This window comes from Rhinolophus hipposideros, assembly GCF_964194185.1.
Source record: "Rhinolophus hipposideros genome assembly, chromosome: 9".
Classification (NCBI taxonomy): Eukaryota; Metazoa; Chordata; class Mammalia; order Chiroptera; family Rhinolophidae; genus Rhinolophus; species Rhinolophus hipposideros.
In genome coordinates, this window is record NC_138055.1 from 22,953,096 (window position 1) to 22,964,591 (window position 11,496).

Genomic DNA, 11,496 nt, shown 5'->3' on the forward strand with positions numbered 1-11,496 from the left:
GCAGAGGGGAGAGATGCTAGCAGAGTAGAAGGAAGCCTTGCCCTCAGAGTCTTCAGACATGGCATTTTCCTAGAGAGGAAATCCAGACCAAAGACAGCCACGGACCATTTACCGATTCCTTATCCTCATGAAAGGAAGTTGGCTGTGAGGGGGAAACATAGGCTATATTTGATACCGTTCTGATCGCCACGCCTAGAGGAGAAAAGCTGCCATCTGACCACACTTACTGCGGCCAAGTCCTCGTGGGGCCAAGCCATTATGGTTTGGTTTGATCCCGGCCTTGCTATTGCTGCTCTGGTTGATGCACAAAGGTTTGGGTGTTGCCAAGCCAGCTGTGGTCTTGGTTTGGAAGAGGCACCCAAAGTGTGAATGGAAGTCGTGCTTTGGGTTTTCCCTTAGCTTCCAGCTCTCAAGAGGAAGCCAACTTCTTTATTCTACTATTTTATGACTTTCTTGGCTAGGTAAACAAGATTGATACTTTATCATCATCATCATCATCATCATTTATTCTAATTATTAAAGATTAATTACTCAGCAACCCATCCCTTGTAGTGATATTAACTGACAGCTATATGGGAACTTTGTAGGTTGTACATGTGCTTAACACATAAACCCAACTCAAACATGGGGCATAAATCTAAAATGAAAAGGTTCACTTGGAGCAGTTCTCTGATACGAAGAGTTCAACACCAGGTGTACCCTCGACTGTCTATGTAACTGAAGCAGCCTTCCCTTGTGTGTTTACACACTTGGAAAGTGGAGTTAACCAGATGCAGAAAATGAAACTGAAACCCAAATGCCTCAGAATATTAAATTATACGATAATTTGGAAATAACCTGACTGTAACCCATCCTCACCTTGGGGAGCTAAAGTGTGTGTGTGTGTGTGTGTGTGTGTGTAGACAAACCCATGTGTATGCACCTTTATGTGCAGTGGCAGATGAGTATTAGTGCCCAGAACAGAGACTAAGTTTACTAGATGGATGCCCTTCTGGCCAGTAGCTGGATTGATACAGATTGCCCCTGCAGATTCTTCCTTGTCTGCCCTCTGCCGATGAAATGAATTTGTAGTATGGAAAGGATAGAGTAAATCGGGGTTTCCTGGGGCTTGTGTCGGCATACCAAGCTCCTTTCAGATCTCTTTGCCAGGATGGGAGCACGCCAGAGGGTTCCTTGGCCCGGGTAGTGACTGCACGCCCTTCCTGTCAGAGCTGCTGGCGCACATTGTTTTCACATGTGCCATACCTTCCATCTTTCACTGCCTCAGGGCCAGAGGAGGGTATGCTTTGAACAATGTCAAATTCCTCCCCAACAGCTGTGCAAAGCAAACTCACAGCTTTCAACATCCATCTCAGGGCACTGAGCTTGTTTTTTGCATGTAGGCTCCTTGTCCATTCAGAGGTCTTCAGTCCGCATTTTCTGGCCTCTAAGAGAGACCATTTTAGAAATTCCTTTCTGAGGGAGGTGAGTCAACCTTCCGAGGTCCTCTGTTTTGTTTTGTTTCATTCTGGAATATGTTTTCCCTGCGGACTGTGTGTCATGTTTCTACTGGGAAGCCAGCATCTCCTGAAAATGGAGGAGCTTGTCCTCCTATTCCACAGACGTTGAGCCGAGAGTTGCCTATGTCAGTCAGTTTGAGAACCCTGAGTAAACCAAGTTGTAACAGAGGAGCTATGCAGCATGAGGGATTTTTACAAACAGAAGAGGAATCCATCTCCTTGCCTCTCCTCTGTCCTGTGTTGACCCTGCATAGACGCAGGCCTGCCCAGGGTTTAGGGGCTCCCAAACAAGGTCTCACCAAATACAGCACAAAGAGGGAGGCTCTTTCTCCTCTAGATCGCTGATGATTTTTGGTTTGGGGAATTTAGAACCTGCTTGTCAGCATCTTTCAGTGGCAGTCATTGACCTGCTCTCTGATCTTGGCTCCGATTTTGTGCCCTCTGAGAAGCTCAATTGATGTATTTGTGCTTCCACAGTCAAGGGATATGAAAATTGCCACCACTCCACAGGTGTGCTGAGAGTGAATGAGGTGGGTTTTGGAAAAGGACGTAGAGCTGTGGGGGAAACGCACACGGCCCTCTTCATGTGAGTTCGTTTCTCATTTACTCCATATGCAGCGAATTCCAAGTCTCTCTTTCCCTTCATCCTTTTACAAGCCTTGCTCTCCCTTGTTGGTTTTGGATTCATCTGGCCTCCGGTGAATTAACCTACGTGTTTCCAGTTTGAATCTCATCATACTATTTCCAGGTTGCCAGCCCCCGCGGGTACCGGGGAATAATTGGTCTGTCCTCACCGGTGTTTGCAGCACCTTCCCTTCAAGCGTCATCTGTGCATTTTAATTAATCTGCCACTTTCCCCTCTCTCCTGCTTCCGGATCATTAATAAAGAGATTAACCAAAACCAGACCAATCCCCAGCGGAGGCTCCACCAGGATCTCTCCCAGCTCCCAGCCTTGTCATTGGTCAGAACATCTTCATGCGGCCTCACTGCTAATTTTTAGGCCTCAGGACCTGTGTTCAGAACAAAGCCTATTTCAGTTAATTTTGCAATTAAGATATGGGGGACAAGCTCAGCTGGTCTTTTATATGGCCTTAGTGTAATATTTCCACCACATTCCTTTCCTTTTTGTCATTCTACTTGAAATCCATCGCTTTCCCACCTCTCTCCCTTTCCACACCCTGAACAAGATGTTAGGGTTATCTGGCAGGATGTGGTCTTTGGAGCCCTTAGCATTAGTCAGAGACCATGTCGTAGCTGCAGAAATTCTCCAAAGATCAGGCCCTTCTGGATACAGCTGGACAGTGTCCCTGTTAACCCAGCCAGAGGATGCATTTGCCTCCCGGGGATGTGGCTGGACCAGAAATCATGAGATCTCTTGAATGTGCGTATTAAAAACTTGGCAAATTTAAAAGTGCTTCCACATTTGATCTCAAGTCCCCTCCCTGAGGAAAGCTAGCGTCTTTATGCCTTCTTCGTAAGTCACCCTGATTTGCAGAACTGATGGCAAACCCAGGGCTTCCGAAGGTACAGCCAGTGGTCTGTCCACAAGCACACGGCCTCTGCGGGGATGGGTGATCTGCAGCGGAACCGGCCTCGGAGAGCCCCGGGCCCAGGCGGGACAGGACTAATAAGCTGAATGTTGTTCACTCATCTCACGGGCAATGTGTCCATGGGAGGTACGGGGCGAGGAGGCCAGAGCGGTGGCCTCCAATCCCTGGAAACTCTGCTGAGGGCTGAGGCTTCTTGTGACGATGCTCATTCTGCTGGTGGCAGCTGTCCTGGCTCCAGGCAGGGAACTTGAGTTTCCTCTGGAAATAAACTTTTGGGAATGTTCGAGAGCAGGGACAGACAGTATAATCATTCAGAGCATCACCTCCAGGGCCAGACTATGACCAGACCATGGCTGTACTTATTATCTGCTTATTAGCTGGTTATTAAACCATCTTGTGGCCTCAGGTTCCCCATCTGAAATGGGAAATGTGAGTACCTACCGCAGAGGAATTGTTATCAGTATTAAAGACTTTATGTACCCGGCACATAGCATGTTTGTTCTCGGTGCTCCCACTCGGCCCAGGCTAGATATTTACTCCACACAGACGCAACGGGCAAGGTCCTTGGTCCTTTCAGGAAGAGGTGCTCCCGTGTCGGGAAAGATACATCAGAAGTCAGCGGGTACAGCCCCCTGTGTGCGTGACAGGACAGATCCTCGTGCTTGCTGCGGGCTCAGCTCCTGTACCACTCGCCATCCCAGCTTCCTTTTCCACTTCAGCTGCTTTTCGAATACCCCCCTACCCTCTGTGTGTATTGTAAACTGAGCCAAAAAGGAGGAACCAGAAATTGCTCTCTTTTGAGTATTTTGAGGGATGGTGAAACCTTGTAGGAATGTTGCCCCAGGGACTGAGAAAACACCATATGTGGGAAAGCATTTCTAAGTGAGGAAAATAGCATATGCAAGTTGGTCAGGATCTTGGAAAACTCCGAGCAGGGGGAATGGGCACTGGGGAGAGTGTAGGAAGAGGGTTTTACTGAGGTCTTTAACAGGTCTTTTTCCAATTATAGCCAAGAAGAGCCGAGGGACTGTAGCCTATATCAGAGCCAGGGCCTGTATTTGCGTTGGGAAAAGAAGGCAGAGTTGATTGGCTTCCAAACCAGACTTGGCGGAGGTCCATCCACTTCACAGGCCAGTAGCAGGGTCTCGGGTAGGTCTCGGTCGTAGTAGGCGCTTATTTAGTAACAGACACTGAGGCTCTGCCATGGACCTGCGCGGTGCTGGGCGTCAGGCGTGTGTGGATGAAAACGACGTGGACTCATCATCAACGTGGAGACATACGACAGTGATGACACGATAGGGTAATTGTTTATGAACTCTAGTGATCCTTCCCTTTTTCATAGCCCCACTCCTGGGACCTGGTCCTACGGCAACTTGTATATATGCACGCACGGCAGGCATGTAGCATCTCTGCTGCCACGGATAACTCAGGTTTATGTTCAGGGCGTCATTCTGTTCCAAACACTGTGCTAGGAGCTTCCATAGAGATATCATCATTTACTCTTCACGATAACCTTGAGTATGCACAAGCCACAGGATTTTTGTTGAGCTGAAGAACCAAGTATCATCTATCATTCTCTACTCTTCCTTAGCAGGCTGAGCTTGGGTGGCTCAATCACCACCACTCCTGGCTTCAGTTTCTTTCCTTATTCCTAAAAATAAGGAGGTTATCTAGGGTCATTTCCAGCTTCCAACATTGTGTTTGGGGAGTTCTACTACCAACATTTGCCAACATTCGTGACCTTGTTCTCTGTGGAAAAAGCTGAAAGGAGATTATCAAATGGTCTTCCCAGGAAGCCTGCTGGTTTCGATGCGGCCTTGCAAATAGTTTAGAAACACTTACCAGGCTGCAGATGATGACAAAGAATCATGGCAAGGTTTGGGATTTGATGGTAAGGAACAGTATAGATCCAGAAAAGGCAGGACCTAGCCTCAGGGACTTTGGGGAGCTGTTTATATTATTAAGTTTTATAACTTGTCCCACCAGCGGTTGCCTGATTTCTTTGTGCTTCGTTAGTGTGTTGGGACTCCAAAAGGGGGCATGGATGTCTAAAAGAGTCAGGAGACCTCCATTCTAACCCACCACATGTCTTGGGATTCCCAAGTGCACACTGAGCTGGGATGGTAGGAAAGTCCACCAGGGTACAAGCAGCAGTATTGTCTGCAGAGAATTTAAAAACAGTCATTAAATCAACTAAAAGTCAGCCTGCTTTTTATGCTCACCATGCTTTGGCAATTCATAGCAATGTCAGTGATAAAAATATTCCTCCTGGATGATCCTGATCTCTCCCACTGCCCCATTTCGTTTCCTCCATCCTTGGCCACTGCTGCCTGGAGGAAAAAAGCAGGCAGTCTCAAGGGCTTTTGCATTTTCCACAACCCCAGGCTCTCTGCCAGACGCAGCTGAAGTCATAGCTCCTGTCCACAGCTCTGAACATGACACCCTGCCACGCAGCACTCTGTGGGCTGTGGCCATCCCTTCTGACCAAAAATGGATTTCTACTCTTACCTTCAAACAATTTCACCGCGATGGAACATCTGAGTTCCTGCAGCCAGGGTTGGCTTCATGAACCTGCAACCAGCGCTGTGGCCCAGCACTCAGCAAGGGGACCCCATTGAACTCAAGGTTCAATGCTCTGTGGTTGCCATCTTGAAATTCTTAAAATTTTATCTCTGAATATGTGTTTTGTATGTGAAGTGCAATGGGACAATGGAGCATGCACTTGGGGACATGCCATGTTGGCTCAAATGCTGCCACACCTTCTGCAGCCACCCTGCCTCAAAATAACTTTTGCACGAAGCCCTGCACATTATGTAGCTGGTTCTACTTTCAGCCACCCTCACTTCCATCTCTGACTCACTGCACCTAGACCCCCACCTCCACCTTGTATGCACTGTGGTGTGGACACTGGGGATAGGCACACACACAAGCAGGAAGGAAGGGGCTCCTGGCCTTGGAGAAGAGTCTTGTGAGTAAACCATGTACAACGCTGTACCTGCCACCACCATCATTCAGACCACAAGCTGCAGGAATGCAGAGGAAATGGCCGCTGCTGCCGCCGGGGAGTGTCGCAGAAAAGTCAGTTTCTTAAACCAGGCACTGAAGAATGGGTAAAATTTCAGCAGGAGAAGTGGTGAAAATGTGCAAGGTGAAAGGGACAACACGCACACATGGGTCATAAAGCTTATTCAAGTAGCTTTCGAATAGTGGAGCAGACGGTGTGTGAGACCAATCGTAATAATGAAAAGGGAGGCTGGGCCCTGAGTGCAAAGGACCCCTCTCTCTTTCCTGTGTGTCTCCCTTCTTCAAACTGCAATTTAGGTTTTCCTCATCTGTAGGAGTTGGATTACAGGCTCTTCTCTTTCTGGTACCCTTTGGTTCTATATGCAGGCCCCCAGCCATAAAGACGCTTCCACAATCCATCGGCACCATCCATCTTTCTTCCTATCAACTCACCCTTGTAAGGACCTTGCTAATCTCTACGTCGACTCTTATTCTACCTGGGACCTCCCCCCAAACCCCAAACCATACCTGATCTCTTTCTCTATGAACAGATATCTTGTGTACTCTGAGATTGCAGTAGCTGAGATTTTGGGGGATTTAATAAATTGAGTTTGATAGATTCTCAGTCGCAAATTATTTTAGTGTGGTTATATTCTATTTGGGCGTAAGGTTTGGGAGCAGGAGGTGTAATTCTAATGACATGTATGCCATACTTTTTAGGTTTTTCAAGTTTCATTTTGTTGATCCTGCAAGATTAAAGGAAATGTCACTTACATGCAGAGCTGGAAGGAGATTAGTTATCCTGTGGGAACCATTTTCCTAGGATAATATGAATCCTAGGGCAGTTTTTAGGGTTGGGCAGCAAAGCTAGCATCCTTTACTCAGCTTTGACCTTGAAGGAGTCAGTTATCCAGAAAGTCGTTCCCATGGAAGAAAGATAGTCTCCTTATCAGAGAGACAGGCCAGGAGCCAGAAGGAAGAAATTGGAGCAAAGTGCCTGCAACATTGCTGGCCTTTGGGGACAAGAGAGCAGTTCTTTAGACAAGATGGGGAAAGTGGCTGCATCTGTGAGTCCTAGGAGCAAGTTAGTTAGCATGGGCAGGTTCAGACATGGGAACATGGTAAGCAGGACAGCTTTTCTATTTCTCGTGCCACCTTTATTTTATTTCCCTTCCGGTTCCCCCCTGGATTTCGTAAAGTCTTCCTGAAACGGAAAAAAATTCTTCTAAGGATTTTTATTTTCCACGCTTGCACAGAACCGTAAAGAGAAAACAATGTACCCCTGGGGGTCAGGGAGGTGGTAGCAGTGGTAATTAAAGAATGGATACCTCTAGGCAGGTGATGTCAATCTCAGAGCACAGACTTGGATCACTCATGCAGCCACCCCTCCCCACCTGGAGAGTCTCCTTCCAGTTCCAAGCTTCAGAAAATCCGAGCGTGGATCTGCTGAGAGAGACCAGCAAGAACAGTATCTTGAGATCAGCCCACTAATTCCACAAAGACTCAACAGAAACCCCGTGTTGAGGTTCTACTATGGCAACAGAATGAGAGCGTTGATGGGTTAAAATGTTGTTTCAACAGAGAGATAACAGAATTAGAAATCTGACCATTAAAAGAAACATTTCGTAATGGTATCTTTAAAAAGCCAAATGAGAAAAATCAATCAGCAAGGAATCTTGCTATTCAGGGCAAGTCCAGCTCATTAATTTGAGCTGGATGTTGCTGCCTCTCCATTTTCTGCTGCTGTCTTATAAAGAGGGTATCTGGGAGCAGTTGGGTGTCCAGGGGAAGCATGTTCTTTGGAGAGTTTGGTAGAACACCATAAAACTCAAGCCTTGTCACAGCGTGGATAGTGGCCCCATGTGTTCATTTTCAAGGTAGAAGAATGGCCCCAGCAGGCATGGACCCACCAGGGTGAGTCCATCTCTGATGCCATAATACGGAAGCAGCCTCAGGGCATTCCTTTGAGAGATCCCAGGGTTTGCAATTAAGGGGCAATCGAGCTCTGTTTCTTGAGATATTTGCCAGGCTGCTGCTGCTCATACAAGACTGTAAATACCCGTTGTCATTTTCAGGTTCAGTTTCTTCACAGTTTGCCAAGGTGGAGTGGACTATACGGTCTTCTCAGGCTCCAGTGATGTTTAAAGAAGTGGCAGGATATCGTCCACACCCAGCAGAAAGCTGCAGATATAGTAGACCTCCAATGCCAACGCAATGGGTCTGCGTAGGAAAGAGCAGAGACGGAGGCCCGGAATGCATTCCTCACTCTGTCTTTGCCTTTGTGACGGGGGTCTTAGGAAGAGACCTAACTCTCTTCTCCTGTACTTTTCTCCACTAGTGTTTTTGGTTTATTTTATTTAAAAAATTATTTGGCCCTGGCTCTCTTGCTTACACAACACGTGTGTGCAGACACCCACACATAGACACATGCATCTTTCTCCATCACAGTCACAATGCTAGAAGAAAGACTGTGGAGGGGAAGGCCCTTGGAGTCTAGGAGAGCAAGGCGTTTCAGAGATTCGGACTTGGACGAGGGCAGCAATTCCCAGGGGTGGGGAAAGAGGTAGATGGGCTCTGTGTCTGGACATCTGACAGAATTTTGTTTGCTCACCTAGGATGGTGACACCTGCTCTCTCTTATCCGCACAGGGACATTCGGCCTCAGGCAGCTGGTCCCAGAATGACATGGACTCAGCTACCACAGCCTGCCATTAACACCTGTGTTTCCTTTACAGATCTTACAGGTGAACAAGGTGATGTCCATCTTGTTTTATGTGATATTTCTCGCTTATCTCCGTGGCATCCAAGGTAACAACATGGATCAAAGGAGTTTGCCAGAAGACTCGCTCAATTCCCTGATTATTAAGCTGATCCAGGCAGACATATTGAAAAACAAGCTTTCCAAGCAGATGGTGGCCGTTAAGGAAAACTACCAGAGCACTCTGCCCAAGGCAGAGGCCCCCCAGGAGCGGGAGCAGGGCGAGCCCGCCAAGTCGGAATTTCAGCCGATGATTGCGATGGACCCGGAACTGCTGCGGCAACAGAGACGCTACAACTCGCCCCGGGTCCTGCTGAGTGACAGCGCCCCCTTGGGGCCCCCGCCCTTGTATCTCATGGAGGATTACGTGGGCAACCCCGTGGTGGCCAACAGAACGTCGCGGAGGAAGAGGTATGCGGAGCACAAGAGTCACCGAGGGGAGTACTCCGTGTGTGACAGCGAGAGCCTGTGGGTGACCGACAAGTCGTCGGCCATCGACATTCGGGGACACCAGGTCACGGTGCTGGGGGAGATCAAAACCGGCAACTCTCCTGTCAAACAATATTTTTATGAGACGAGATGTAAAGAAGCCAGGCCTGTCAAAAATGGTTGTAGGGGGATTGACGATAAACACTGGAACTCGCAGTGCAAAACGTCCCAAACCTATGTCCGAGCACTGACGTCAGAAAACAATAAACTTGTAGGCTGGCGATGGATACGGATAGACACCTCCTGTGTGTGTGCCTTGTCGAGAAAAATCGGAAGAACATAAATTGACATCTTTCCCCATATATAAATTATTACTTTAAATTATATGATATGCATGTAGCATATAAATGTTTATATTGTTTTTATATATTATAAGTTGACCTTTATTTATTAAACTTCAGCAACCCTACAGTATATAAGCTTTTTTCTCAATAAAATCAGTGTGCTTGCCTTCCCTCAGGCCTCTCCCATCTGTTAAACCTTATTTTGTGACCCGGCTCTCAGGAGCCGCTCTGTAAAATCTGTGTACACCAGTATTTTGCATTCAGTATTGTCAAGGCCATGACTGTCATTTTAGTAAACTTGTTAAAATCAGATGATGTCAGAGTTGTGTATAGACAGTAATAACCCCCTCCTGGTATACTTTATATTTGATTCATTAATTAAAAGAACTGTTATCACCTCCATTGAAAACAACACCCGGTAGCTTGGAGCCCCACACTTAATTCTGACCAGCAAGCTCACTGCCGGGAACTTGCTCTCCTTTCTCTGCTGTCAGTTTTGCCCATTGGAATTATGATCTGCTCCAGTGGGATAGTCCTGGAACAATAACGATGAACCTGGCAATTTTAGTTTTGCAAGTTTCTTTTCAGCACATTTGTTGTTTGGGGTTGTTTAAGGGTTGGATGTTTTTTGGCTTTGGTTTCTGTTTTGCTTTTTATAAGTGGTTTTCATCCTTTTAGGCACACAGGAAAAATTTTTTTTTAACTGTTTGTAACAGAATAATTGTATGGTTACCCAGAAGCAAACTGAAATGGATCATGAATAATCTACCCACAGAAGAGAATTTACTCATTGGAGATTCTTTGGCGCATGGCCTTCCCCCCTTCTGGCAGCCCCTCAAAGACTGCATGAGGAATTAGAAAATGCTCAAGCTTTGGAGTCAGACCTGGGTTCAAATTCCAGCTCCTCCCCTGTGACTTGGGGCAGGTTTTGAAGACTTCTGAGCCCATGTTTCCTAGGGTCAGAATGTCAGATAGGGATTCTGCCTACCTTACAGGGCTGTCCTGAGGATTCGGCCAAATAACCCCTGTCGACTTGGTAGCGCAGGGTAGGCATTCGAGAGTGATAGTCCCCGGTCCCTTCCCCTCTTCTCCTTTCTCAGCTATTGTGTTCCTCTATATCATTTTTGGTTTGGTTGAGTCATCACTTGGAAATGTAAAAGCTCAAATGGAAGGAACCTTCCCAGTACTTACTGGGTCCCAGAAGGAGTCACAGCAGTGGAGGGGTAATTGTGGGGATGGCCACACTGTCCTGCCTTGGCAGGCCTGGGGAGGACACTAGTGGCGTCCCTCAAGCCTTTTTCCCACTGGGAAGCAGTTTGTCCTCTTGGGGTTGGAGCCTAAGGACTCTTATCTCCCATCTCATGGGCTGCATGAAGGTTTCACTGTCCTACCATGGAGGCTGCCATTACTGCCTGAAATTTGTCCCATGCCTCCCCTGGATTACCTTGCTTCAAGGTCTGCATGTGCTCTCTCTATCTAGAGCAGCCCGTACCCCGAGATTTCTCTAGCACATGCCTGATAGAAGATGTGTGCTTTATATATTATGAACTCTTGAAACAGGATCACCAAGTAGCACTGACTTTGGTTAAGTCTGCACTCAATTCTAGATGCCTGAAATATGAGGGCCGGAAATGAGGAATTTGTCCTATGCCCGTTATGTGCAGGACACCTTCAAACACAGCCACCTTTAGTTGTCACAAATCCTTTGAGGTCATTATGATCGTCTCCAGTTGACAGGTGAGGAAATTGAGGCTTGAAGATTTGACTTGCTCCTGATCACTGAGCAGGTAAGTGGCAGAGTGTAGATTGAAACCTCTGTTTGAATGATGACGCAATTTTCTTTTCTCCTTACTAGTCCTCCCTTTCCCCCTTCTGCATGTCACATTGCATTTCAGAATAAACATTAAAATCCT

At 47.1% G+C, this 11,496-nt stretch overlaps 1 protein-coding gene across 1 annotated transcript in view; it reads left to right on the plus strand.

Annotated features, from left to right (window-relative positions):
* The window catches only part of NTF3 (neurotrophin 3), a 65,050-nt gene extending 55,164 nt beyond the window's left edge, over nucleotides 1-9,886 (plus strand). Inside the window, exon 2 of the mRNA XM_081060239.1 lies at nucleotides 8,788-9,886. Within this exon, the coding sequence (XP_080916365.1) occupies nucleotides 8,788-9,582 (795 nt within the window). The 3' untranslated portion in view covers nucleotides 9,583-9,886. The remainder of the gene's footprint in view (nucleotides 1-8,787) is intronic.
* Nucleotides 9,887-11,496: the final 1,610 nt, after the last annotated feature.